At 36.1% G+C, this 27,819-nt stretch overlaps 1 protein-coding gene across 1 annotated transcript in view; it reads left to right on the top strand.

The window, feature by feature from the left end:
* The window catches only part of TRDN (triadin), a 110,589-nt gene that overhangs the window by 52,752 nt on the left and 30,018 nt on the right, over positions 1-27,819 (top strand). The window contains exons 6-12 of the mRNA XM_018077757.1: positions 5,671-5,721; positions 12,365-12,424; positions 15,987-16,046; positions 17,436-17,507; positions 19,917-19,979; positions 21,021-21,215; positions 25,785-25,844. Coding sequence (XP_017933246.1) covers positions 5,671-5,721; positions 12,365-12,424; positions 15,987-16,046; positions 17,436-17,507; positions 19,917-19,979; positions 21,021-21,215; positions 25,785-25,844 — 561 coding nt within the window. The remainder of the gene's footprint in view (positions 1-5,670; positions 5,722-12,364; positions 12,425-15,986; positions 16,047-17,435; positions 17,508-19,916; positions 19,980-21,020; positions 21,216-25,784; positions 25,845-27,819) is intronic.

A 27,819-nucleotide genomic window follows, 5' to 3' on the forward strand; every position in this document is an offset into this window, starting at 1 on the left:
AGTGATATCAAACAAAGTACGAAGTGCAGGAAATAAAGGCAACTAAGGTGAAGAACCTGAACTTTGCTGAATAGCTTTAGGACCCATCAATGTCACTTCACAGCAATGTTCACAATTTAGAAGAACATGTTGGTTTGGGTAAATATTCACTAGAGCAGAGGGTTCGGACCAAGAAGAATGAGAAGTGATGCTGTGTGAGCCCTGTCAACAATAGCGTCATACAGCAAATGAAAGAGACACTGTATAATTCTGCAAAATATAAAAGAAAGAAAAAAAGAGAAAAAAAACCCCTTTATTCTCACTCTAAATTCTATTTTTTATTTCCAAAGAGAAGGATAAACAATTCTGAAATGATACTTAAGAGGCACTGTGGCCTGGTATCTCATGCAGTGAATGAGCACACCAACTGTTCAGCATTTTCATCAATAAGAGCAATTTGTCCCTGTTGCATTTTCAAGAAAGGTCTTACAACACATAACTTCAGGAAGCGTTATTATGTACCTCAGCCTGAAGTTTCTATGAATCCCCAGAATAGGGAAAGATCTAAGAAAACTGTGCTACTAGCAAGCTGGTAGAGAAGTCACCTGAGTAAGTCATATGTGTCACTCGGACCTTCCAATACTGAATGCCAGTATTAAAGATCTGTTACACTGTCTTTAGGTCCTGGATACAGGCACAATACACTAATTTAATTCCCCAATTAAGTATTTCCTGCTCCTTTTTTCTTTCTTTTTTTTTTTTCCTGTGATTTTTGGCTGTTGCAAAATTTGTTTTGGTTTTGTTGTGGATTTTCTTTTCATCCCTCTAGAGTACAGCTACGTGATCTATTAGTAGTTAGCTAGAAGTTGCTCTAGCTTCCTTTCTTCTCCTTCTAGCCCCACAAGAATAACTGTCACCCTCACCAGCTGGTACTATCTGGATTAAAAATAGACATCAGCTGCACAATTGCAAATTTCTCCTGAGGATACCAACAGCAAGAGAGTTGACTAAAATTCTTCATACAGACAGCATCTAAAAACACATTAGAAATGACATCTCTCTCATCTTCTAAAGCTCTTAACACCACTCACTCTTGCCTTGCCCTCAGTATCTATTTCCACCAACTCTTCAGCTGCCTGCTACCAATTAGTGTTGATAACCTAACATGGATATAGCCCCATTAAATTTCTAGCAATGGCTGTAAGAGTTTTAACTGCTCAAAAGCAAATCATTAGCCTCTGGCACACCAGGACTCTGAATTGAACTCATTTTCCTTTTCACACTTAGATATTTATGAGAGAAAGAATGTCAAAGCATTAAAGGGGTATAGTGCTGTCTTACCTGTAACAGATTATGAAAAAGACAACCACCTGGTAAAATTTCCATAGAAAAATGCTTTTTCATTTCACATAAAATTCCATGTGCTTAATTATACCTTTAAAATACTAGATTTATTAAAACTACATTCTATGCTCACTGTAGTATTTAAGCAGAAACAGGATGGCTTTAAGTATGAAGGGACAATGTGGAATGTCAGGGCTCAGGGTTAAATTCCTTTGCTGAGTTTGTGGGTTACATTCAGTAAAGCATTCTTGTATTTCAAATGAGAACAATAATTCTTTTTTTTTCTCACTTTATCTCTCATATAATTGACATTTTTAATATGGTTTATTGGGCTTTTTTAAAGGTATATTTCATTTATAAGATGAAAAGTCAGCAGAGAATAAGGTTTAGGGCCTGTTTTAACAATAGCAGAACAATAGCCTGTTTTAACAATGCTAGTCACCACTTTATCCTCTAATGAAGCAAGATGCAGGGCTGCGCTTTCCCACTAATAGAAGAAATGTAGCCCTCAAAGTTTGAACCTCTGTGTTACAGAGATGGGATATTTATATTGTGTTATAACCCCATGTGGTACCTAAAGTAATTAATGTTGTCTGAGGCTCCTAAATGCTACCATAATACAATACAACTAAAATAGCTAAGAATAATGCCATCTATTTTACCATGTTAAAAAAAGGAGATAATGAACAATCAAAATCAGAAACACAAACACAGACAAAGAAGGGAACCAGGACCAGGAGAATCTCCTCATTCCCTACCATGAAGGGCTGTGCTCTTCATTCACACTGATGTAAACCTTGCAAGTGCTGACACACTATTTCACATGGATTCAAGGGACTGTAATTATTTTCTCCCATCCTGATCTTCCTGGAGCTGGAGTGCATGGCCAGTACTGTGCTGTCATTAGACACTGTCAAATGCTGTTAATGAAAATTAGCTGGGTGAGGGGTGGGGGGAGCTAGTGCCCAGACTATGTGGTCAACAGGGATTTTCAGTAAAGCTGCCTGCAATACTGATCCTCAGCTGATTATGAGGGTCTGCCTTGGGTCAACAATACATAGATATATCAGCCTGCTAACAATATAGTCAACTGTGTCTCATTTGAGCATCTTGAAATTGTCAGTGAGAAGACTACTAGCTTCCCTTCTTGAAGTTATTTAAAATAATCACCCTGCCTGTTCTGTGTACTTGCACAAGACCTGAAGTCTAGAGAAGTCAGCATCAAACAGTATTCATATTTAAGGAAATAAAGTACTTATCCATTCAAAACCGGAGAAACACAAGGAGAAAGATAATTTATCATGTCTGCTTAATAACTTAAGAAAACAAACAGTGAAATATGGCTTTTAAAATACATACTCTTTTACAATAATTTAATAAACCATGCTGTCATCTCATAAAGAATCTGGATGGTTGCTGTGGTGACAAAGATTATCCTTGTTGCTGCTTGATTCTGTCATTTTTCTAAACAAAAACTCGTAATATTTAGGATTTATAAACAATGTGTCATTGATAGAGATAAATTACATGCTTTAAACTGGCCATGTAAGTCTTCTACGGTATTACAGCCACTTTCTCAACTCAGCAATAAGATATGATATGATTACTAGAAAATTAAGGCTATTTGTCATGAAAGATGAAGCAGAGAGTATCAGAACTCTCAGAACAACAACAACAAAAAATATCCAATAATCTAATTCATTTCCTTATTTTAAATATTTTGAAGTTAGCAAATAGTCACTGTTTTCTATCTTGTGAATTAATCCAGAACAGCTTATATTGAGATGAGATTTATTTGTGCTGGGAAAATTTCTGTTGCAATATAGCAGAATTGATGTGTTCCAGGCTGCAATATTTTATAATGGTTCAGACTATAATGGAGCGTTTGTAAAGATATCTTAATTATGGGATGCTTTGCAATATATAAAAGCATATATGCACACACTAGTGTATTATGAAGACGTATTTAACTTTAAGGAATTTGTGTATGGTTTTTTGTATGTGTGGTATCCTAATGTAGCAGGGAGTTAATGAGATTCTCAGTGTAGTTGTCTAGAAAGTATCTTTTTGTGCACCATACTGAAATATTTGTGTAAAGCAAGCTTCGCTGCTGATACAATGTGAGCCTGATTTAGACAACCAGTTGTACAGTCATCGCTCCATACATATTTTGCAGTCAAACTAGCAGTAAATTTCCTAAACCCACAGTAATTTTGCAGCCGTTTTTCATTAATTTTTTCAATTAAAAAGTGTTTATACTTATTTTTTTGAGAAGAATACAACTATCTTCTGTGGTGAGACACATACAGATGACAAAAACACAGTGGAGCTGAGGCATTTTAAGAGAAGCAAGGAATATGTGTCTGTGTGAATGCCTCTGCTGGAAGAATATGATTTATCACTTAGTGGGTTATATTCATTTCTGTATGTAGGGTGACCTCTTGAAGTGGGTGAGATATGTCTCAACTGTATGTAGCAATGTAGAGGAAGTGACTCAGCCTTCATTAAGTCCTCTGAGTCAATGTTTGGAGGCAATCTGGAGCAATGGTATGGAGAATTTCTCAGATGTGCCCAGAATTAGGGAGCAATCCTCCAGCTGTTCTTGTCTTGCACCATTCCTACCACTTGTTACCTAAACTAGTTCATGCGTCCATTTAAGCAGAAGAAATGTCAATAGAAATAAAATATTCTCACATAGATGAAGAAAGAAAAACGATCCAGATTCAGCTGATATACAGTAAATCAGTAAAGTATATTTCTTCCTAATCACAGCCTTTGAGGTTTATAGAACAATAAATGAACTACACACCCAGGCTGAAAAGAGCAAGATGAAAAATGAATAAAAAGTCTCTTTAGCTCAATGACATCATATAACTAGCTTAGTTATGCTGCCATGCACTAGCGACTAACAGTGGTATGTATTTTACCTGTTCTTACTCTTTATCTTGGTGAAATAACATCCTCTATGTGAAGAAAACATAGGCTGATGCCATAGAATAGTTATGTTTTTGCAAACCAGACACAATCATTATTTCAGATGTCAAATACTATCTAATAAAAATATTCTGTATTTATTTTCAAGGACCTATGCAAAGATTTGGGAGGGAAAGTTCCATTTTCTACTGGGTTTGTTTGGCAATGTACATCCTGTTATAACCTGAGAAAATAACTAAGGTTGTAAGTGGAAGATTTCAGTTGTCTTCAATAGGCATTAAAGTAGCTCCTTAAATCTTAGATGTAATATGCATAACTTTTTTCTGTTGGATTAACTTTGGGGTCAGTGTTCTTCTTATTTAGGCCCTGCAGACAAAAAGTAACACTGAACAACAAGGAGGCACCTCCCACAGTCTAGTGAGATCTGCATTTGCTTTTGTCAAGAACAAATATGATCCAATATTTTATACCAGTTTCCTACTGCAGGAAATATATGCACAATACCATAAAAAAGGCCCTCAGTATAGTCTTAATGAACTTATTATACACCTTTTAAAAATACCCTTTAAATTTTTACAACTACATACCAAAAGGGCTATGAAAGCTTGATTTAATTGTTTACTCTTTCTAAAATTCAACATTTTTCATTTTCAATATTATCCTGGTTTTGGAACAATAAGGACAGTAGAAAAATACTTACGGAGGTATAATAATTGATAATTTAATATCAATAGTATAGTTGAAGATTTTTGTTCAAAAGAGATGGCAAAAAAATTGCAGATAAATGCTGTAGCTGCTTCCTCTTCTAACAAGGTAGTTCTCAGTGCTTTGGTATACAGTATGATTAAAATGTCATTCTCCCAGACGATGACCCCTAATCTGGAAACTTTTATCTCTGTAATTTGTAGAGAGCATTGAGTCTAGCTTTTATTGTGTGTTGGAGACACCAGCTCAGTATGTGAGCTTTAAAAATTTTATAAAACATACCAAAAAGAACATTTTTTCCCTTTCAAAGGTAATTTGGAAAACATACAATGCTGATCTTGGTAAACAACTGAAGATACATACAGAAAATATTTAGTAAAAGCACATTTTTTCTGATTCATGACCAACATGTTTCTGTTTATAGATCAGTAAAACCTCTTCTTGCCTTTAAAAGTAGCTATATGGCTCAATTAAAAACAGAATAATTATTAGAGATGCTCAATGCTGTGATTTTTATCCATATATATTGTCTGTGTATATATATATAAAATTGAACGATACTGTATGTATGCAGATGACAAAGCCATGGTTCTGCTATAATAATTGAAGCATTAGCACTTTTTAATGTTTTATTATGAGAATGCATCTGATATTTTTGTGTGTGAAAATTATTTTGAAATTAATAAATCTGCATTGCATTGTTTTCAGAAATTCAAAAAGAGGAAACGGAGAGATACGAAAAACGAACACTGACAAAGGGTAACTTTGTTTTTTTGTCTGTTTGCCTACATATATGTATGTAATATACAGTGTCTTTGTTAACTACATTACAAAAACGTAGTTTAATGTATTGTAAAAGCATCCAAAGATCAGTTGACACTGACTGTAAAAGATCAAAAATTTCTGTATATCTTAGCAGTAACAAAAATAATGTAATTTTATGTTTGTGTGGCTATATTGTAAATGCAAATTCTTAATAAGATTCTCTCAGGCCAAACTTTTCCAGTAATCTTTTTTTCTAGCAAAAGTGCAAAAAGTAGAGTGTTGATGAAAATTCCTCTGGTGCAAAAGGCATGAAGTGTGTAGGGCAAGGAAGAAAGTAAGTTTATAGGCCAGTGGGTGCCATCCAAGTTAAAAAGTCATAGTAAAAAGTGAGCCAGGTGTGTATCAGAGATAAGAAAGGCCTCCATTTTAAGAACCTACTCTTTTTCAGGCTGTTTAATCTCTTATAACTGGCACTTTCCAAAAATCCACAGAGGAACTGGTTTGGACTGGTTTTCAGAGGTCATGTAAACAAAGAAGTTTCCCTAGGATGTGTGCAGATTTTTTGCCTAAGAAAGCTCTCCTGTAAAGGTTAGGCCAAAAAAACTTGATGAGCATCCCTCTGATGCACCAGTGCTGTGCTTGGTAATGGCAGGAGGAAGCAAGGAGGAATCTTATTAAACGTAGTAGTTATACACATACACTCTCTCACACACAATTACATTCATTTCTATATATATTCTTAGTATGTTCTTATAGTATTTTACACGTCTAGAGCTAGCTTACCAGTTCTGTGTTCATCAGGGTCCTCTGGACTGCCTAGGACTGCTTCCCAACTACTAAGTAAATCATGTTGGATCAAAATGAAATTTTAGGGTACCAGTGGGCTAGCTAGGCAGTAACAAACTCAGATCCATTAGCAAGGGATCCAGTTATGGTCTTTTCAAGCACAGTAATCTAAAAAAACAAATGATGTTGCAGTCTTGACCAGAACAGCCAGTACCATTTCATATATATGGAATTACACTGGTTTACATTAACCTTGCAGACATGATTACTAAGAAGTTGTAAATGCCAAAAAAAAAAAGAAATGTTCAGGTGTCATTAGTTAAGTCCCTTTATGTATGTGCCTGATAATGCAGTCTTTAAGGACAAGACAAATAGTTTTTTTCTGTGTTTTGTTTTCATGTTTAGTCCCAAAAATGCTACTTGTACATAGAAGGATCAACTACTTAAAAACATTCTGTCTGGCTTCAGTCTAGAGCAGGATAAAGGCATGAATCTTTAGGGGAATTTTACTGTTGCCTTCTAAAATACCTTTAGGAAATATGTACAAACATAATCTTTTGTTGTTATTAATAGGAAAAATCCAGCGGTAAAATGAATGTTTTTAGTAACAGCAAACAACAGAAAGAATTTCAGTTCTCCACCCAAACATGTGGGGACAATAGTGTTTTAAAAGTAATTTAATTATATATATTTTTTTAATAGTCAAACCCTTTCATTCCAAGTCCCATAATTTACAAGGGTGTTCCATCCATAAGACTCATTTTGGAAAGATTGAACCGAAATATGAAGAATAGTTGTAATGACTAAAAATCCCAGATGGAAGTGGTTGAAATTATGAGATTCTAACAGTATTGAGAACCAGGCAAACTTGTGCCTTAAAATTTGCTTTTAATTAAATATTTTGAAAAACTACCAGCAATAATGTCCATCTCAATTACTGTAGTAAATTTAATCCTGGAAAGAAGAAATACTGTGAGAAATAATTCCACGAAGCAGTTGGTCACGCTTAAGAACCCTGATATCAAATTATTCAATGATTATGTGTACACATAACCACAAATTCACTACAAAACAGGTCTTTCCAATTTGGTATTTGATGTATTAGTACTTTCACAAGGGTCAGTGGCACCCTGGACCGTATGAGCAGGAGTTTGGCCAGCCAGCGGAGGCAAGGGATTAATTATCCCCCTACACTAAACTCTCCTGAGACCACATCTAGATACTGCCTCCAGTTCTGGGCCTCCCAATTCAGGAAAGACATCCATAAACCGGGGCAAGTTCAGTGTGGGGCCACTGCAGCGGCCAGGGTTGGAGCAGTTGTCCGCAGGGGAGAGGCTGACAGATAGTGCTGTCTCAGCCTGGGGCAGCTGTCTCTTAGTCCATCATTTTGTGATAGTTTGTAGATTTTGCAGGACTCTGAGCTGCTGCTGAAGGCTGTTTAAGAAATAGGTGTCGTAATTATTATTGTTGCTAGCAAAGAATAAGCTATGACTGTGCCTTATGTTGTCAACAAGTAAGAACAATAATAAAAAATATCAAGATAAAAGTATATGTAAGGTCCAATGATAGTTTCTGATTTTTATGGAAAACTAATTGTCCTGCATTTCTGGGAAATAGCTCTAATTACAACAGGCATTGAGAAGAAATGGGAAAAGTTTGATTTACCATGTGGTTTTCCCCAAAATCACTTCACTAATACATTGCTGTTGGAGTGAGATAAGGAAGAAAACAATATATGATGGCTACCTCTGACAGATTTATGTTAAAACAGTGATTTTAGGACAGATATGCGTGTGCCTCTGGGTTAACACTAGCCACACTGGGGTTTTTACAGGAAGTATCTCTAAATTCAGGCTGATTTGACAAATAGAGTCCAGGCCCTTCAAGACTATTTCATTTACTATACATAGCATAATGGCTTGTTAATAAGGCTGTACTGATAATGGAAATATGAAACATGCCAGAATAAAGCTCTCTGTATTTTAACATATGGATAAAGTATGAGATTATAAATACAAATATAGTTTGTCCCAATAATGTAATTTGCTGTAGCTGGAGGACAAAGTATTTGAGACAGCTAAATAGATAAATAGACCTGGACCATATAAATCCATAGCATGTTAGAAACCTACATAATTTGACCAAGTTAGCAAATTAAATGGTGTATTTTTGGCACAGGACTGTCTAGCCTGATTTCTCAAGGTACAGCTACAAACATACCTACGTTAACTTTAAACTAGGGAACATGGTACTGATAGTGATGTAGCTGTGGTTTCCTTAAATTACTGACTTGGACTTGGGAGTCTATGCCCCTCTCCAGAAAAAGCCCCTTTTTTTTTTCAGTGTTCCTTCAAGAAGAATTAAGTTATAGCCATCTACAGTTACTTTACTTCCGAATGAAAGCATCTACACAGAGATTTAATGCTCTCTGACTAATGCACTGTAACTTCATTGTATTAGTTCATTTATCTTAACTTTCCTGAGAGTGCTGCTCTGTAGACAAGCACTTAGTCAGTTAGCTGGAGCGAGCAATCTCTGCTTCATGCTTACTGCACTCATCACCTAGCTTTATACTAAGCAGCAGACTTAAGGCTTACTCAGATGGAAACTATTTTTACTTCCCTTCGGTATGGAACTAGTGCCTACTTACTACATCTCTTATTTTTGCACTTTCTGTTTTGGGGTGTGGAATGACTTTGTGGAGAACTTTATGGGAAAAAAACTAAATCATATCCCCCTTTACTATGTCTTCAACTTGATGCAAATAAAATCTATATTGAAATCTGGAAAATCCTCTCACATATATGCTACGTTTCTTCTTTTTTTTTTAGTTTTATGTGACATAGATAGCAATATTAACTTTGGAATGCATTGTTAAATTACCTTTTAAAATTTTCCATAATGAACTCCTATTTTAGATTATTTATTAATTTATCATACTCCAGTCACCGAGGATGAAATTTCTCATGCTCATCTTTTTGCCTCTGGCTGAATTTTCATTCAAAGACATATAAAAATGTTTCAGCAATTTCCAAAATCTAGGTTAGTGAAAATTAGGTTGGGGTGTTATATTTTTTTCCAGTGCTAATAACAGTTCCTTCTGAGTTTATGACTTTTGGTATTTGCAAAGAAGTACGAGAAAATTTCTTTTAAGTTGTGGAAAATTTTTAGCTTACGCAATTATTATTATTATTATTATTATTATTATTATTATTACGTGTTTTACTTATTCTTAATTTTTTTCTGGATGAATCCAGTATCCTATTAACAAAAGAGAAGAGGTGATCTTTAAATTAAAAAGTGTGTCATAAAACAAATAAAATTGTTGAATTAAAGTCGAATGAAGAGGTTTAGCTTCAGCATTTTTCAGCTGAAGAGTGTGTGGCTGAGCAGCCTTAAAAATATTTTTTTATGCTTTCTTGTTTTCTTTTTTTTTTTTTCTTTTTATATATATGGAAAAGAAAATCTGTTCAAGTCTAATTTGTTTCACAGTATGGCCAGCCTGGCTTATTCTAAAACCTAATGCTTGTACCGAGTGCTGCAGGCTTGAAAAAGGGCATGTATTAAGCCCTTTACAAAGAAATAGATATCCAAGTGACAAAATCTGGAAAAGATCTATAGACAGTAATGTATTTTCTATGACAGAATTTTTAGGACTATATATGAATCTGAACACAAAAACATTTCAGGGGAGAGTTAATATGCTAAGAAATATCATATTTATATTTGTCAGATCAAAATCTTCAGTGCATTTTGGTGGACTTATGATTGAAGAGTCAAAAATGGCCAGTCATCACAGCCCTGAAACATGAACACTTTAATTTTTGGCAACACCTGCCCTTCCCAAATTAGGGAAGCCATAGCTCTGACAGTGTCCGTAAGAGGTAATGGTAAACATTACAGTCTGAGATTAGCAACCTCTGAGGCTATGGGTATATCAACACACAGGATAGGGCTCTTGAACTAACTAGAGATCACCTTCGGTCTATAACTGGGAGGAGAAAAATAGCTTATGCTTATGCCAGCCTGGTCTCTGCTTATCAACATTCCAGGCTCCCTGCCCAGATACATCAAGGTTTTTATTTCTCAAGAAGGGGACAACTGATGCCTTCTCCACGGTTTTAGTTCTAGTCCACACCAATATTAATAACTTTATACACCTTAGTGCTTTATACTGCTTTGAGGATGTGAAGGAATCTTAAATTTTTCTGTCCACTTTCAGATCTGCTGACACTCAATTCAGTTAGCGTCATTCAAGGCTCATTTTCTGGTGTTTTTTGTTTTGCTTTGGGTTTTTTTCTCCTCAAATCATGCCCACAACAGTCTCTCTTACACAAATAAGATATCTTGCGGCTAAAAACAAGTTTTCTGATTACAAGTCTGTTCTGAATAGTTCATCTGTGTTTTTTGGCATAGACACTACAAGGGCTTTTGTCTGAATGTGCAAAAGCTCATATTTCACTTACATGGATCATCACAGAACTGTTGTTAGCAAAACTGTTCTGTTGCCCCAGCCAAAACTGACAATACACTGGTTTGAAGTGTTTTGCACAGAGCCAGCATCTGCTAATACAAATGTAAGATGTAAAAGCATGCTACAATTTCTGCAAAAAATATTCAGTAAGTTCTACATGGTATATATAGAGAGGAGAATGATTTTTCCTTGGTATGCTACTAGATGTCCTAAAGCACTTGAATGAGTTACAGTCCGTAATTCATTCAATAATACATTGCTGGTACTGCTGCATTTTTCACAGTCTGCTTTTTTTTAGTGTAAATTTGCTGTCCACATTTCTAAAGGCTTTGAAAAATCTCCCTTCAATCTCTTTCGACTGTACTGCTATTTGTTATCAACAATAATTTACCTGTTATGACTAGAAATGTATTTGGATAATGCAAACACATATAAGACATAATGAATTTACTGAATGTTCTGAATTACTTTTCTTACGGACGATGACCTATTTTTTAGTGCAGAAATACTTAACAAATAATGCTTGTACTTCTGTGAAATGACGTTCACTACAAAACTGTTAAAACAAATGGATGAAAAAGCATTAATATGCCTGTGTATAAAGCTCACTGTTGTCTTTTAATCAAAGTTTTGCTTTCTGGGGTTTACTTGTGAACAGAAACTTGAGTATTGAGAATAAAATAATTTTTCCGTGAAATTGCAAAATTCTAGTCTTTTAGTAGTACAAGTTGACAAGGAATGACAAAGAATGAAATGTCTACCTAAATCATTAGGATGTGGGATGTGCCTCTACGTAGGCAATAGAGTCCATAAGGACTCATGTTTGCCCGCTTCTAGCAGGACATGCAGTCGATTGTGTTTAAACAGCTGCTCTTCTTGAAGTTACACTGATTAAAAGATGTTTTCTTGTTAATCTACCCTGTGACGGAAGTAGCAGCTAAAAATAAAGAAAAAATAGCATAGAAAGCAATATGCTGGCAGGTTTTATGGTTAAGAATAGAAAGCAATGCTGTCAAGGACTGAAAATAATTTCTTCTGTCAGAAATCTTAGAGCCAGGTGCTTGTGTAATGGGACCAAAACAGATCAGACAGATTGGATTAAGGTTGCTGAATAATCATTTCTTTCAGAAAAATATAGTCTAACATCTGAAAGCTTATTCAAAGAAAAATATTTCTCTTGGACCTGGAATTAAACATTGACATTAAGAAGGTTTATATATCATCAAGTACCCATGACTCAGAGCTAAAATCCATTATTTGAATTTACAAATGCTTTTCCTTGATAACTTTTGTGAGATAATAAGGGTACGTAATACCTCTAGATTACAAATTTATTGTGAGCTGGGATGTATTTATTTATTTATTGTTTGTTTGTAGCAATTCAGAGAGATAAACCTGAAAAACAAGAAAAAACTGAGAGGAAGGAGCCCCTAAAGGGTATGTATTCAACATTTTATATTCTTTATCTTTTTACCAGTGGTTCAAAATAGTCTAATCTATTGTCTTAGACTGTTCTTGTAGATCCCAATTATGTTTAAGGACGGAGGTGTTGTGAAAGCCAGCTGGAAGGAGAACAAGGACTTTAAAAGCACTTTGAATTCATCACTGTACAAGAAGTCTGAAATTATATCTGGAGATTAATGAATAATTTTTATTGCATTATTAACTTATGTCAAAGATGTCCAGAGCATAAATAGGTGCCTTTTTTATTCTTACCAGAGAATCACAGAATATTTTGAATTCTTGAATAAATCCAAGCATGATATTTGTCATTGAGAATACTCCTAGAAAAATGTAATGAGTAAGTTACAATATACTGGACACGGTCCCCGGAGATATTCTACTTTGGAGACCCTCCTTAGAAAAAAAAATCCTTCGGATTCCTTTCAGAGACATTGGGGACAGGTTTTAGAGAGATTTATTAATTTTCTGTTGGTGGTGCATGCCAACAACTGATTAAGATCTGCCTGTTGCAGGAGTCAGAGTCAGGATACAGCTTACTCTTCGCCCATGACTCATGAGTTAGCTCTGGGTTCGAAGAGCCACAATCTCCCCATTGCCTTTTGTGAGGGATATTGTAGCAAAATGAAACTTTGTTGTAGGGTACCTAATTGTCGAAACAATTTAAACCTTCTGAGAACATGTCCTTTGCAACAAACGTGGCTAATGTAGTCTTGGGCTGGAGGAAGAAACACATTCTGGAAAAGCTGATAGGCCAGTGGTCATAATAAATCACTCAAAAAAGGGAAGACTGAATATCCAGCATTAGTAGACTTATTCAGGCCAAGAACACAAGTCTCACAACTTGAGTGAATGTACATTTCCTGAAATCTGTACTTGACTAGTCCTTTCTAGTGAACTCTGACTAAAGCTTTCCCATTTTATGTAGGTAACTCAAAATGCATTGAGTTAACAAGACTAAATTTAGAGGTTAAGGGCGGGCATATAAATTTAGGTTTCTGATGGAATGAATATTTATTACTAGAAAATGGAATGGTGGTAACATGAGGAATTTTTTCTGAAATTTTGAAAAACGACATTGCAAAACCAATAATGTCCAATATTAAAACAAGAATGTGTCTTTGGGAGTTCGATTATTATGTGGAAAACAGGAAACTCTTCAATTGGATTTCATAAGAGAACAGTATTTAATTTTTTTTAAGTTTCTTGGAACAGGAAAAATATTATCCCATCCAATCTCAGACAATCAGTAAAAAAGAATAATGACTATTATACACAGAATCACAGAACATGCTGACTAGGAATGGACGCACAAAGATCATTGAGTCCAACCCTTAGCCCTGCACCCATTCCCAAAAGTCACACAATGTGCCTGAGAGTATCATCCAAATGCTTCTTGAACTGTCAGGCTTGGTGCTGTGACCACTTCTCTGTTCCAGTACCCAACTCTCTGGGTGAAGAACCTTTTCTAATATCCATCCCAGACCTCCCCTGACACAACTTCAGGCCATTCCCTTGGGTCCTGTCACTGGTCACCACAGAGAAGAGATCAGTGCCTAACCCTCCTCTTCCCCCGACAAGGAAGTTGTAGACTGCATTGAGGTGTCCCCCCACAGTCTCCTCTTCTCCAGGTTGAACAGTCCGAGAGATCTCAGCTATTCCTCATGTGGCTTCCTCTCAAGTCCCTTCACCATCCTCACTGCCCTCCTGTAGATGCTCTCTAAGAGCTTAATACCTTTCTTATATTGCAGTGCCCAAAACTACACACAATATTCAAGGTGAGGCCTCACCAGCGCAGATCAGAGAGGGACAATCCCCTCCCTCGACTGGCTGGTGATGCTTTGCCTGATGCCCCCCAGGACACAGTTGGCCCTCCTGGTTGCCAGGGCACTGCTGACTCATATTCAACTTGCCATGGACCAGGACCCCCAGGTCCCTTTCCATGGCACTGCTTTCTAGCATCTCATTCCCCAGTCTGTATGTACATCCAGGATTGCCCCATCCCAGGTGCAGAATCCAGCACTTTCCCTTGTTGAAATTCCTATGGTTGGTGATTGTCCAGTCCTCGAATTTGTCAAGGTCTCTCTGAAGGGCCTCCCTGCCTTCAAGGGAGCCAACAGCTACTCTGAGTTCTGTATCATCTGCCAGCTTGCTTAGTATCTCTTCCAGTCCTGCTGACTTAACTTGCCATAATTCCTATTAATATTCTGTTTACCTAATGGCATTTTGTCTTAAAGTTAACATATTAGTTTTGTTTAGTGAAATACTGTCATAATTGCTTCTGAAACACTACTGTGTGTAGAGACTCTCTGTATTCACAGCACTAAGAAACATTGCTTTTCAGACTGTACATTAAATTTCAAAGCAATGACTATGGATATGTGTCTTTCCAAGTCCCATTTCACTGTAGTGTGACAGGGAGACTCCAGAGACTGCATCCCTGTATTTCAACTGCTTATTTTCTGCTCTAAACAGAGATATAGATAATGGAGAATGTAAATAGCATTCTATTCTAATTTATAATCAAATTCTGTGATGAAGTTTAGGAAAGTTATTTAATGGCACAGGGAGTAATTAGAAGGGTCTCAGTCACTTAGAAGTGACTTGGTCAGCTGTGTCAGGAACCCATTTTCATGTATTTCATCACTATATTGCTGAAAAAATGTGAAAGCTGGAATATTCCCTACCATTCTTCTTTTGCTTCCATTTAGATATGGAATTCATGGTACTGTAATGAAAGTTTGTTATTTCCTCATGTTTGTCAAAGGGAGTTTTCCTAAGCTTGAATGAAATCTTCACAGGAGTTAAAGCTAGCTTGCAGTTTCACAGCTGACTTTTCTGAAGTGTTCTAAAATCTACATGCTTATTTTTAATTTTCTGGAAAATTATAGAGTAAAATTTTAGCAAAATGAGTGTAAAATGTGCTCTGAGTGGACAGCATAATGCAGTTTCCACTGTCATGATGTTAGTCTTCACTTTTTTTTGCACATACTGGGCATCTAATTATGGTTCTGAGATCATCATTGCCAGGGACTGATCTCAGCTGGTGTCCATTACTAGCTATCCGTATCCATTACTGGTTATCCATTTCAAGTCATCTGGCAAGTGATAGATGCCTCATTTGTGCATGTGATGCTCTTATGCTCCAGGATCCATTCCAAGAATTTTAAAACCTATGTCTGACAGAGTATGGAGTGGACAGGGTGAAGTCCTCTTTCTATTGCAGGCAGCAGCATTTACTGTGAGCTCTGCCTTAGTCCTCAACAGTTTTCTGAAAATCTCTCTTCAGGAATTGACAGACAATTGCAAGAGATGATGCTACTGTAGTAAACAGCTGAGGCATGTTACCATGGCAGTAACTTGTTAGCCAGAGTTGGCTCTTAACACCCATGAAGTGTGATGTATGCTATGCAAATATGTATGGGATAGCTCAGGAGTAACACAGTATGCCATTTTGTCTCCTAAGGCTTAGGAATTATTTTTGATTCCTAAGTTTTTCCACTTTTTTTTTTAATATATGTAACACTTTCTTTCCTAGTGACACATAAAGACAAACTGGAAAGACAAGAAAAACCTGAAAAAAAGGAAAGGCATGCAGGTAATTATTTAATGTCAGATTTTATTTCACATTTGGAGATACCCCAGAACTAATTCTCTACTCAATTTCCATTTATGTATCCCCTTGATTGGAAAAAAGAGTTATAGAATAATATGAACAAAAATAATGAGATTATATAAAGTTTTGTGGACTTACAGACTGAGCAGCATTTTGTATTCGTCTTGCATGTTTTTGAGGTTTTTTTCTGAAGGATGGAGATAATATATTTTGTACTCTGGATTAGTATAATCTCATGGTAATAACTGAGTGTTTCCAGCACTCGCAATAAGTATGGTTGCTAAGAGACTATGGTCATCCAAGAAAAAAACACCTAATAGACTGTAAACAAAGGTAATGAGGCAGGCCATGAGAAAAAAAAAAGGCATTTTAAATACAATACTGTGTAGGGACATTTCAAAGGCATTGAATAGGGCAGGATTAATTCTTTCAGTATTTACTTGCAATAAAAATTATCTAGCACTGTTTTATCTTCCACAGTTCTTACTTTCTTTTTAAACACCAACACAATGCTCGTGCATACATTTTTGTGTTCTTAATATAATCTTATATATCAGAGTCAAACAGGGAGATGAGTGTTTTCACACATGGTCCCTGTAGGGAATATGAGCACATGCAAATATGAGTCCTGCATACCTGTGGACAAGTTACTGTGTAAACATTAATTGCAAAAAATTAGCAAATCAGAGCCCACACAGAATATTCCAGACTACCCACCACTCTGTGACTACTGTGCAACTCAGGTGTATTTTGAAACCCGAGCCGGAAATCTAGTCACTACAGTGTAGATAATTTGAATTTGTAAAGTGGAAATTAAAAGCAAACAAAAAGCCCCAAAGAGCATTAGTTATAATGTCATTGCAATTAGATCTGTAATTAATTATAATGTTAATCATTCATAGCTGGAAAAACTGTCAGTTGTTCTGTGGAGTTCAGCAAATCCTTCAGATATTAACCAAAGTTATAAACAAGAACAATAACATAACAATAACATAACAATAAACTAAAATTAACCAATAAATTACATTATACAAATATATATTAAAGAAAAAAGAACCCCTAAACAACATCCATAAGTATGACTCTTCTTGACTAATTTCTTTCATGGGATTACAGTCGAGTTAGAAAGGCCACTCCTCCCCCAGCCAATGGCAAAGACCTCAGGAATGGTAGAAGAATTTTTGAAAGTTCGAATCTCATATTTTGGCATCAACAGCAGACAGCAGCAGCTAAATCAATCTTTCACATTCTTTGCATGGATAACCCTGGTGCCTAGTTGTGTTTCTTCATCTTTTTTTCTCCTCTTTCTCTCTTAAAATGCAACTTTTCTCTTCCTAAATGGCCGTTAATAATGTTGATTTTTATTTCTAGCTATTCACAAAGACAAACCTGAAAAGCCAGAAAAACCTGAAAAGAAAACACCTACTAAAGGTAAAACAGATTGTCTTCAGATATTGTACAATTTTAGATTTTCAATGCTTACATAGTGTAGGAGAGTGTGAAGATGAGTATTTAAAATATAAATCTCTTTTAGTTCATGTTGTACATTTTTGGGGCGTTCTCGCTTCTGCTTGAGCAGGTCTTGATCAGCCTCTGAGTGAAGTCTTGCTCAGCGTATATCTCTTGCTTAGCTCTCTTGTTTTGTTGGACAGAGTTAATTACAAACCATTCTTATACAGCTAAGGAACTAAGCTGTGCAGACCTAATGCAAGAGTGTTCACTGTCTCTCAGTCTGGGTCTTCCATCATATCCAAAAATAGATTTTCATTTTCCTGCCTTTATATTTTTCAGTAACATTTTAATTTCAGTACACGATTTGCACTGTCCTCCATGGCAGAAGTGGCTTTGGTTAAGATTTACATATCAACTAATTATCATATATATTCTAAAGCAATATTGTGTGTGTGCAAGAGGTGAATTTTTCTGACTGATAATTCCATCTTTGCCCCGATATGGACAGGGGATTTAAAAATCCAATCACCTTGCCCTATTATGCCATTTTTTAAAGATTAACATTTATTGTTGCTTGACATTTGAATGTTTTTCTCTGAGGTTAAATATTTGTCTGAGGGAGTCACTTCTTTAATGAAGTTTAGTTTCAGTCTTTGCCTCTTTTTACTTTACTCAGTTAACTCTTGAAAAAACACTATGCAATGTGTCTTAGTATTGGTCTGTTAGGACATTCAGATTACTTTCATGATGATGAGATACATAAATTAATTAGGTTTAATTTTAATCTGTTCAGACAGTACTTGACTGTACTCTATGGAGAAAGGTAGAACAGAAGGTAGGAGTGAAGAAAGAGAGAAAGCAGAATGAAGACTTAAAGACTTAAAAAATTTGAAAGATAGCCATTGTCCAGTTTCTCTTTTAAAGGGATATTTCTTCATTTTTTCTACTTTCAGTGTATAGCTTGAAAGTGTAGAGTTGGGTTTTTTTCCATAAAACAAAATCACACCGAAGTAATCCAGAGAAAATAAATGCCCAAAGCGTCTGTGTAGATCTGAAAAGCAAATAATTTCCAAGAATCACTGAGATAGCTGATAATGAGCAGCCAGCCTGTTTATCCATTTATCTTCTGCCAGCTAACCAAATAATCACTTAGAGCTTTAATGTGTTTAATAACAGCCATAACTCCAGTTACTGGCTGAAAAATTTTATTAAGACTTTGGACACTTTGTAGCCGAGGAGATTTACTGCTGCAATCTGACATACAGTCATGCTACCCTCACTTGGGTAGTTTCCCTGCTGTGTGAGTCCCTACAGGTGGACTCAGGGCACCAGGGAAGTCATTCTCAGTGTACTCAAAGGTGCATTTCTTCTAGCAATGTGCTACTGAGTTATCTATTGCCAGGCTCACCTTCCTTTTCTCAGGGGTCTGCTCTAAACTAGATCAGCCATCAGCAGTGGTGAGGGGCTATTTCAACCTCTTGCAGTCCCTAGGAAATGAGGATGTTCAGGTCAGGCCAACCTCAGGGAATGGGTATCCTGAAAATTGGCTGCTTCCCCCACATTCAGCAGATTTTCTCTATTCTTAATAAAAAGACCAAAGGTAATTCTTCACCCTCCATTAAAGGCTCCAGAAAGCCTCAGTGATATGAATGTTATTTAAACACATCATCTAAGAAACAGCTATCTTAAAAAAACCCCAAACCAAGTCTAAACGTCAGTCGTAACTCATACAGGCAGCAATTCCAGGATGGAGTTCAATTAGAGAGGATGTTGTTATTATGTAGTTGTCGGTTGAAACAAGTCTAATTAACTCTCGAGGCTGTTTTGTTCTGGCAATCTGTCTGGATGGTGACCAAGAGGGGAGAGATAGAAGTCTCTGCATAAAATTTTGTCAGCCTTTCTGCGACATAGCAGTGTGTGTGTGTTTACACAGTGTATCCTGTGCAGACATGAACTCACTCAAGCTGGGCTCTGAAGTGAGTGCCAGACTTGTGGCTGTGTTTGTGCAACAATGAGCCCAAGCTAAGAAAACCACCTTTCTGTAAGACAAATGTAGCCCCATGGTTTCTTTTTGACTGGAGTACAAGAAGATCAAGTCCGTGTATTCTCCCAACTTGAGATGAGCAAATTTGTATCTTCTGAAATATGCAGTATAAACATTCCCAGTGAAGCTCGAGATCTGTGTGACTCATTTGTCTTCTGGTTAGAGACTCTCAAGAGATATTTTGAAGCTTTTTACCCCACTATGTGGACCTGAGAAAAAGAAACAAGAATTTTGAAAACTGAAAAGCAGGAATTATAAGGAAATGTGAAATTTCCAGGGATATTGTTGTGATTTTGCAATATTTTCTCATTCTTTGTGAGTTTTTTTCCCTAACATACAATTGTTCTCATTTCTAGTAACTCAAAAAGACAAACCTGAAAGACATGAAAAAGCTGAAAAGAAACCTCCTCCTCCTAAAGGTATTTATCTATATTTTTTAAACCGAATTTACATTAAAATGCATAAACTTTATTTTATTCAACCAGAGATTTTCAATATGCATGAAAAACCAGCTACATGAAACTAAAATGAAATTCATATATAATTAGATTTAAAATGTCTCTAGAACACCCAGGGATAAATTCTATGCTTGATCCCCTTTAAAATCTGTTAAAATTTCAAAGATGAGAATTAAAAATATGGATCACCATTTCCCCGAAAAACAACTAGGCCTATCTGTAAGTGATCTGACATATATTTTCACTATAACTAGTTAAGGAAATTAATTCTACACTAGCCAGCAATACCTGTTTGTGCTGTGGCTTTGTTTGGAAGGAGAAATGCTCTTACCCAAATATCTACATTCTGATCTATAATACTTAGATCTATTCTGTTAACATATTGATAAAATCAGTCTAGTCAGCCCAGTGGCTTAATAGAAATAGAAGTCTAGAGCCTTACAGAAAACATAGGTTTGGTCACACACGAGTTTTGCCTCAAAGATGAAGACATTTAGAGCTATGAAGAAAATAGAAATATGAACTTCTTGGACAAAGACAGAGAATCAGTGCATGAAAGAAACCCTTAAAAATAGCCACACACTAACTACTTTTCCAGTTTACAACAGAGTTTAACTCTGATCTCTTAATTTTAAATTTACTCAGATTTTGCCTGGAAGTACCTTCTGTATTTGTTTGCTTAATGACCAATATTTGTCTCCCTAGTTTATACCATAATAACTATCATACTGTCATTAGAAACACTTGATATTATTTGCCATAGCCTACTTCATCTAGTATCAGTCAAGTACTTCGTGAAGGACTGAAGTTAAAACCTGTTTGCATCTCATATTTCTGTTTAAGTTTGTCCAGTTTGAGGGGATTATAGTTTTTATCAGATCTGATCAAGGTGTTAATAATGTCTAATGCTGATTAGTAATAGCACAGTATAAAATAAATGACACTGAGTATTATTTTTGGGGAAAAGAATGACACTGAAAGCTTTTTCTTTATTACCTGCAGAGGAGAAGAAAGTAAAGAGCACTAAAGTGGAAGCAAAACTTAAAAAGGAAGTGAAGGATGGAAAAGGAGAAACAAAGGCGGCCGAGAAAGTCAAGCAGGCAGAGATTAAACCAACAGAAACTGGGCTAATAAAGGCCAAAACGAAAGTTAAGGAGGAGAAAGCTCTTCAGACTGTAACTAAATCGGACAAGAAAGGTAAACAAAATGAGGAGGAAACAGATGAAGATCTTAAAAAGGTAGTAGGGAAGAAGGAGAGAGAACAGAGTTAAAGCTGTCAAGGACCAAAGTCTGCCCATGAAAAACAAAAATGCAGTACAAATAAATTCCAAATGATTCCCATGCTGCTAGGAGGAGACTACTGAAAATAAAATAAGTTTCATAAACATAACAAGAAGATTCTAACAGTTTGTCATGGCTAAAGATCATTTTAATTTAAATCCTTCCTTACCAAGGACCAATTTCTCTTCAGATAGGTCTGAGACTTCATGGATTTGCTCAGTAGCATTTTATATAATGGATTGCTAGCAGAGTTATTTTGGAAAATACAAACCGTTCAATGACCTGTTAGGAATTTTGTTTTGTTTCTACATCTGCACATGTCCTTTGTAATGATAAAGGAAGTAGCAACAGAGAAAAGGGAATATAATAATTTAGCTAACATCATATTGTATGAGGCACTGTCAGGTTGTCAGGTAACGTATAACATAGTGTCATACCTGATGTAATTTAATGTGAAAGCTTTTAAACTTCTCCTAAAAAAGAAAGAAATGCTATTACTTTGGTAAGGAATAAATTAAGTGATAAAGCAAGGAATCAACATGCATCAACACTACTTAATTAACAAAGGTGTTAACTATATGCTACCCTTTTTCAGAGCAAGTCTAGGTTCTTCTACTCCTACGTTGCACTGATTGATTCTCTGATTTCCCTGTGGCTCTTTCATGGCATTAGGCACAATTTTGTATAAATGCAGGCAGCAGGACCTGGTTTTCTGTATAAACACTGCAGCCACGGGATTTTTTTTACGTTGATAGGGGCAGCTCAGTGTTCCATGACACATCTATCTGATCGTTTCAGCTGATCACCACAGATAAAGCTGTGCCTGAGCATCAGTGAAGCCACCCCTTACTGGATATCTGAATCTGCCTGGGCAGATTCTCTCAGAATTTTATAACCATCAGCTCTGGACCCCTTGGGAGCTGCCTAAATTGTATGTTTCCGGGAAACTGAGAGACATAGCCCACTTTCTGACATGCACAGGGTACTGAACTAGCATTTTTTCACAGTATTCTAGATAATTTTGTCTTTTGTTTGAAATATTCAGACCTCTGAGGCATGAAATCACAGCAGCATTTATCACACTGATTACTGTGATCAAAGAGAAAATTCAGCAAATTCTTCAGTTCCCGTGGGAGGTGCAAATCTCTTTCAATTTTTGTTTGCTGTGGCAGAGTTTCAGCGCACATGGGATCTAGTCCATACTGTTCAGGATAAAGCTCTCAAAAAGAAATGGTGTACACATGAGGCACTTTACTCCCAGCAAAATATTTTAAGTAGGGATCGAAGATTACGGAGATCAAGAGTAGTGGTGGTTTTTTGTTTGTTGGTTTGGTTTTTGTGGGCTTTGCACCACACACCTTCACCATTTTTAGCTGATAAATATTAACAAAATTATCCATCTTGGCATCAGACATTAACAGATCCCTTTGTAAATCTGCTTTGGAATGCGACCCCAGTGACTCTGCACAGAATTCTATTAGGTGAAAGTGAGGATGAGCAGCTGGAGTGGTGGAAGGAAGGAGCCTCTTCAACTGCCCTTATCACTGGAGATAGGGCTACACACACGCAGTGAAAGCTGCCTTTTCTACTGTCGTCCTTCCCTTTTCCACCATAAGCCACTGCTGCCCAGCTGAATACTCTTAGAAAATTCATTTCTATGTTTCAGTCCCACTGTGATCCAAGGTGAACATAATTTTAAATTCAATGCAGTTTTACCAAGATTTCATGATCCTGCAATCTTTACTTTTACTTGGTCAAGGGAGTAGTTCTGCTGGCTTATCTGAAACAAAATAAAAAATATAGCACTGATCACAGAAAGTTGTTATGATTTCCCTGCTGTTGCATCATTTCTTACTCAAACTGAAATTAAAAAAAGATAGGTTATCTCCCTGAGTAAATCACATGAAATTCAAGAACAGAAATATCTTTGAGTACTTTTATCATTAAGAATCTAGTCCCAAACTTTGACATGATTTATTAGCACTTAGATGAATATTTGGGCCACCATTACAGAGTAATAAGGTGAAAATCACAGTGTGAAAGTCTCCTTTTTAATAAGGGTGTTTAAATTAAAAGGGATTTTTAGCCATGAAGAGACATATGAAAAATCATATCAATTTAAAATTTCTTAGATTTCAATTTTTGCTGATTGATAGCATTCTCATGAACTTAAATGGGATGTTATAGAGCACCTTGCTAATTCATATACAGTAGAAATTGTATTTTTGTTATTCAGAGTTTTGCATTATGTCTTCAATTTGTTTTATAAATCCCAGTTTTCAGGGGTTGAGTTGCTAAAGAAATCCTATGTGGAGAAAATGAATATAAAATCTTTGATCTCAGGTACAATCAAGATTAAGGCCTTTTTTTTTTAAGTTTATTCAAGTTACATTTATGAAAAAAAAAATAAAATAAACAAACAAAGAAAAAAGAAACTAAAAAGCCCCCCAAAAGAAAAACAAACTAAAAATAAACAATGAAACCCCTCACACGCATAACGAATAACACAGTCTGTTTTATTCCTGGACTATATTACTATGTTGAAAGAATGGAATATTTTAATATCGATGAAATTGTGTGATTCTAGGCCCTCAGGCTATGTTTATATCATAACTTATATGGAAGTAACACAGGCTTGCACTCTCTCCTGTGATTGTCCATGTAGCTTATTGTCCCCTGCCATAGTTTTTGTACCATGCCATCCAGCAGACTTTTGTACAGACATTTTGCCCCAAAATGGTCCAGGGGATCTTCTCAACACATAGCATGGATAAAGGCAGCTTGTTTTGGCAAAAGAGAGGTAAGGAAAACAGCTTTTTGAAAAAGAACTGTGCCCTGTCATCAGCTTTGTGGGCTGAAGAGTTGGCATTGCTACATTTTATTTACTAATACTCATTGAGGTCTGAGTTACAACTGTGCAACTGCTGACTTCAGTGGCTTTAGGTGCGTTTAAGAACACAGATCTGTATATACTTGTTTTCTCACACATGTGCTGCTACTTTATTTTTTTTAGTTATCATATAGACCTAGTTCAGACATTACAGCCTTAAGGATGTAATCCAAAGTTGAAGCCAGGCAAAAAATGATAAATTTGAATTCCTAAATATGAAAATAAAAATTATGAATAGTCATTAGAACAAAAACAATGTTTACAGCAAACAGCTCTGTGTACCTTCTGAAAATTTTGCCCAAGGCTCTACATCATTGACTAGTACTACCCTTGTCATGTCACTAACACACACATCCAAGGACTTCTATGACAGTCAACACAGTAGCAATTACATAAATGCCCCAGCATCAAATTATACTGATGCTTCAGTGAACTATTTATGAAAGCAAATATTATAATGAGTGTCACATACTTGGGAATGGCATTTTGCATTTAGATATAACTCCAATGCCATTTTTAAAACTTAAATCATTTCAAAGTCTGCATAATTTTATTTTGAAATTGGCAAAGCAAAAGCAAGTGACTTTGTACGTGAGTAGGACAGAGACACAACAGGCAGTGGAGACAGGAAGAATTGTAACTTCTATAGTGTAGGAACTGTGCTAGAAGAGTGTAGAACAGATGGATGGATATGCTTCACTCACGGGCAGTTGGCAACTAACTTAGCTAACCACAGCTGGCATTTAGTCATCAACATTAATTTTCAAAGCTACTGGCCCTTATAGTCCACTGGGTACTCAGTTACAACTGATAACTTTTCTTCAACATTCTTAATGTTAGAAATTTTTATTAAAGTCACCAACTTGCCTATGTATAGGAGAAATCAGTAGACTATCAACATTTTTAGAATCTGAGTTTCATTTAGATTCCAAAACCTAATTTCTGAATAGTTTAGTTTTAATATATATATTATATATATACAGATTTAATATATACATATGTATGTTTATAAAGATTAGTGTTTAGAAGATAATTCTGTAGTGAAACAGTAAAATTCTGTGAAAAGTGTCATTGCTATTGGAGTGTAAGTACACGGAGTTCTCTTTATATTCCCATTCACTAAGCATACGCATTTATTATACTTTTAAAACTATATTATCAAAATACCACAATACAAAACATTTTTAAAATTTTCTATCACCTCTCTCTGAAATTAATCTTTAAGCATAAAGAAAAGTCTTTGAGCCCTGTGTCCAAACAGCAATTTGCACACTAATTGTGCATGGGGTTAGGACATATGCCAAAACCAAAGTTGTGCACTGCTAGCCCAGAAGAAGAGCTGTTAGCTCTGGCGTACTGGAAGTTCTGCAGTTCTTGGTAGGGGTTTTGAATTAGACCTGGACAACAATTGTTGCTTTTGGAACATATGAATTTATTGAAGGTCAGGAGAAAACCACAAACATATGTGTAAGACTACTTATAAAAAGACTACTGAAATGTCTTTGCACTACCAAGCTTTATCTTCACTGTTAAATACAAATGACATGTTAAATTTACTTTCTTCATTACTCTTTTCTTCCTTTTTGCTCTGTTAGATCAATATGCGTTCTGTCGCTATGTGATTGACATGTTTGCGCAAGGGGATTTTTATCCAGGTACTTTCCTATATCATTGGACTCTGTTCTAATATTCTTCTGTTTCCCTGAGAGTTTTTGCTCCTTTATGTATAAAAGTGCATTTTGTGTTATTGGGAGGTCTTTTAAGAGCAACAGAGTGTGCAAATAGTTTTAATAAAGCATAAGAGCTAATGGCTGTTTTCTTAAAGCTTTTAATTTTCTGCCTACAATGCATGAATTAAAATCAAGATTATGTTAAAAATAGAGTCAAAGGAAGGCTGTAGAAATTGCTAAAATTTTCCATGCTTTTTTTGGATGAGATGCAAAAGGAAGAAGCTTATTGTTAATAGCTTATTATCTGTTGGGGATTTTCCCCCACAAATAATAAGGCTTAAGCCCAAAATGTTTCAAAAATGAAACAGTAATTTTTGTTCTTAGTACATAAAATACCTTAGCTGATCTATTACTTCTGTGCTTTATATTCTCTCTTCCCACATCTCCATGCTAATCTGTTCTAACACAGACAATTCCTCACCAAAAAAGAAGATGGAGCTACTGATGATGACTGAGCATCATCTCACATTATTAAGTCACTCTACCCTGACCTTAGTTAATACGTATTCTTCCTGCTGAAATCTAGCATAAGAGGACTTACTATAGAGAGGACATAATCCTGGGAATGAAAACAATGATATTCATGAGAAGAGTCGAGGAGAGAATATTTAAGGATATACTAAGACTTACAAACTTTGTTTAGTCAGTTATTTGCTCAACAAGCTCTCCACTAGTATACTTCTGAATTGGATGGGTTTTCTTATCTCTGTCTTGCGGCTTACATCCTTTCTTGACATGCCCAGGTTCAGAAAGAGCTGGGAAGTCCTAAGGATGTAGCTGAGACACAAAGACTCTCACAAAGAGAAGAAGGACACAGATTTTTGTGGAGGGAAAATGAAAATCTTGGGATTCTGTACGGAAAGGGTTTGTGAAGCCTGTTCTCAAAGAGTGACATGGAAAGGTAGGGGGTTCCATTACAAGGGAACAAAATATTGTACCCCCTCTATGACTTTTAAAGACAGCTGGTTATAAATGGAGGAACTGTTTTAGGCTCATAGGGGGAGAAAGATTAACAAAACCTTCTAGAGACCTTCAAGTATGCTTTAATTTACAAAGTAACTGCCTGCACCAGTGTGAATGACCTAGTTTCTGCCTTTACACAGCTGTACCATCAACAAATCACATGACAAATACTTGCATGGAGATCTTCAAGATCTTTCTTACGGTTCTTCTGACATTTACAAGCAGCCGTGACACATGTCAAAGCCCCTTTTTTCCAGATGGCTCCCTGTCCTGTTTGACAGTCTCTGAAGGCAGAGTAGACATGCTGTGGGAAGGGAAGGTTTAGGTTCTTTTCAGTTTTGTCCTTTCCAACTACAAGGAAACTGGGAAAACTGTGAAGGGGAGCAGCAAGGTAGAGAGGGAATTCTGTAGTGACTTGAATTTAAGAAGATAAAAAACTCTTGCTTTCCAATGTTTGTCTCGCATCATACCAATGTGGTATGACTAAGCTGTGCTAAGAAACCACAGATTAAACAACTGAAAGACATTCAGTGGCCATTGGGTGGTCAGATGGCCTCACAGGTGAATGAACAACTAGGGTGACAGCTCTGGGCCCCAGAAAGTGAAAAAAAGTCATAAAGCATCTTAAATAATCTACTTTGTAGATTTGCAGGTGAAATGGAAAAGGACAGCCCCTTAACATCTCCTAAACATCTCCTAAAGTTCACCTGTGGCTTCACCTGTAAAGCAACTGCTATCTGACCTGTTAAATCAGTTCTTGACACCCGAAGTTGAATGCTGTGGGTGGTTGTTGTGGTGAAGCCAGACACGTTTTTGTGGGAGGTAAAAAACCCCAAAAAACATTGCCTTCAAATGTTTATTAGTTGCCAACAAGCTTTAGTTGACCCACTAGCTGTGAAAAGCAATGCTGAAGCATCCACACTGTGTTTCTGAGAAG

Source organism: Manacus vitellinus, unplaced genomic scaffold (genome assembly GCF_001715985.3).
Source record: "Manacus vitellinus isolate BGI_N305 unplaced genomic scaffold, ASM171598v3 scaffold_4_pilon, whole genome shotgun sequence".
Taxonomy (NCBI): domain Eukaryota; kingdom Metazoa; phylum Chordata; class Aves; order Passeriformes; family Pipridae; genus Manacus; species Manacus vitellinus.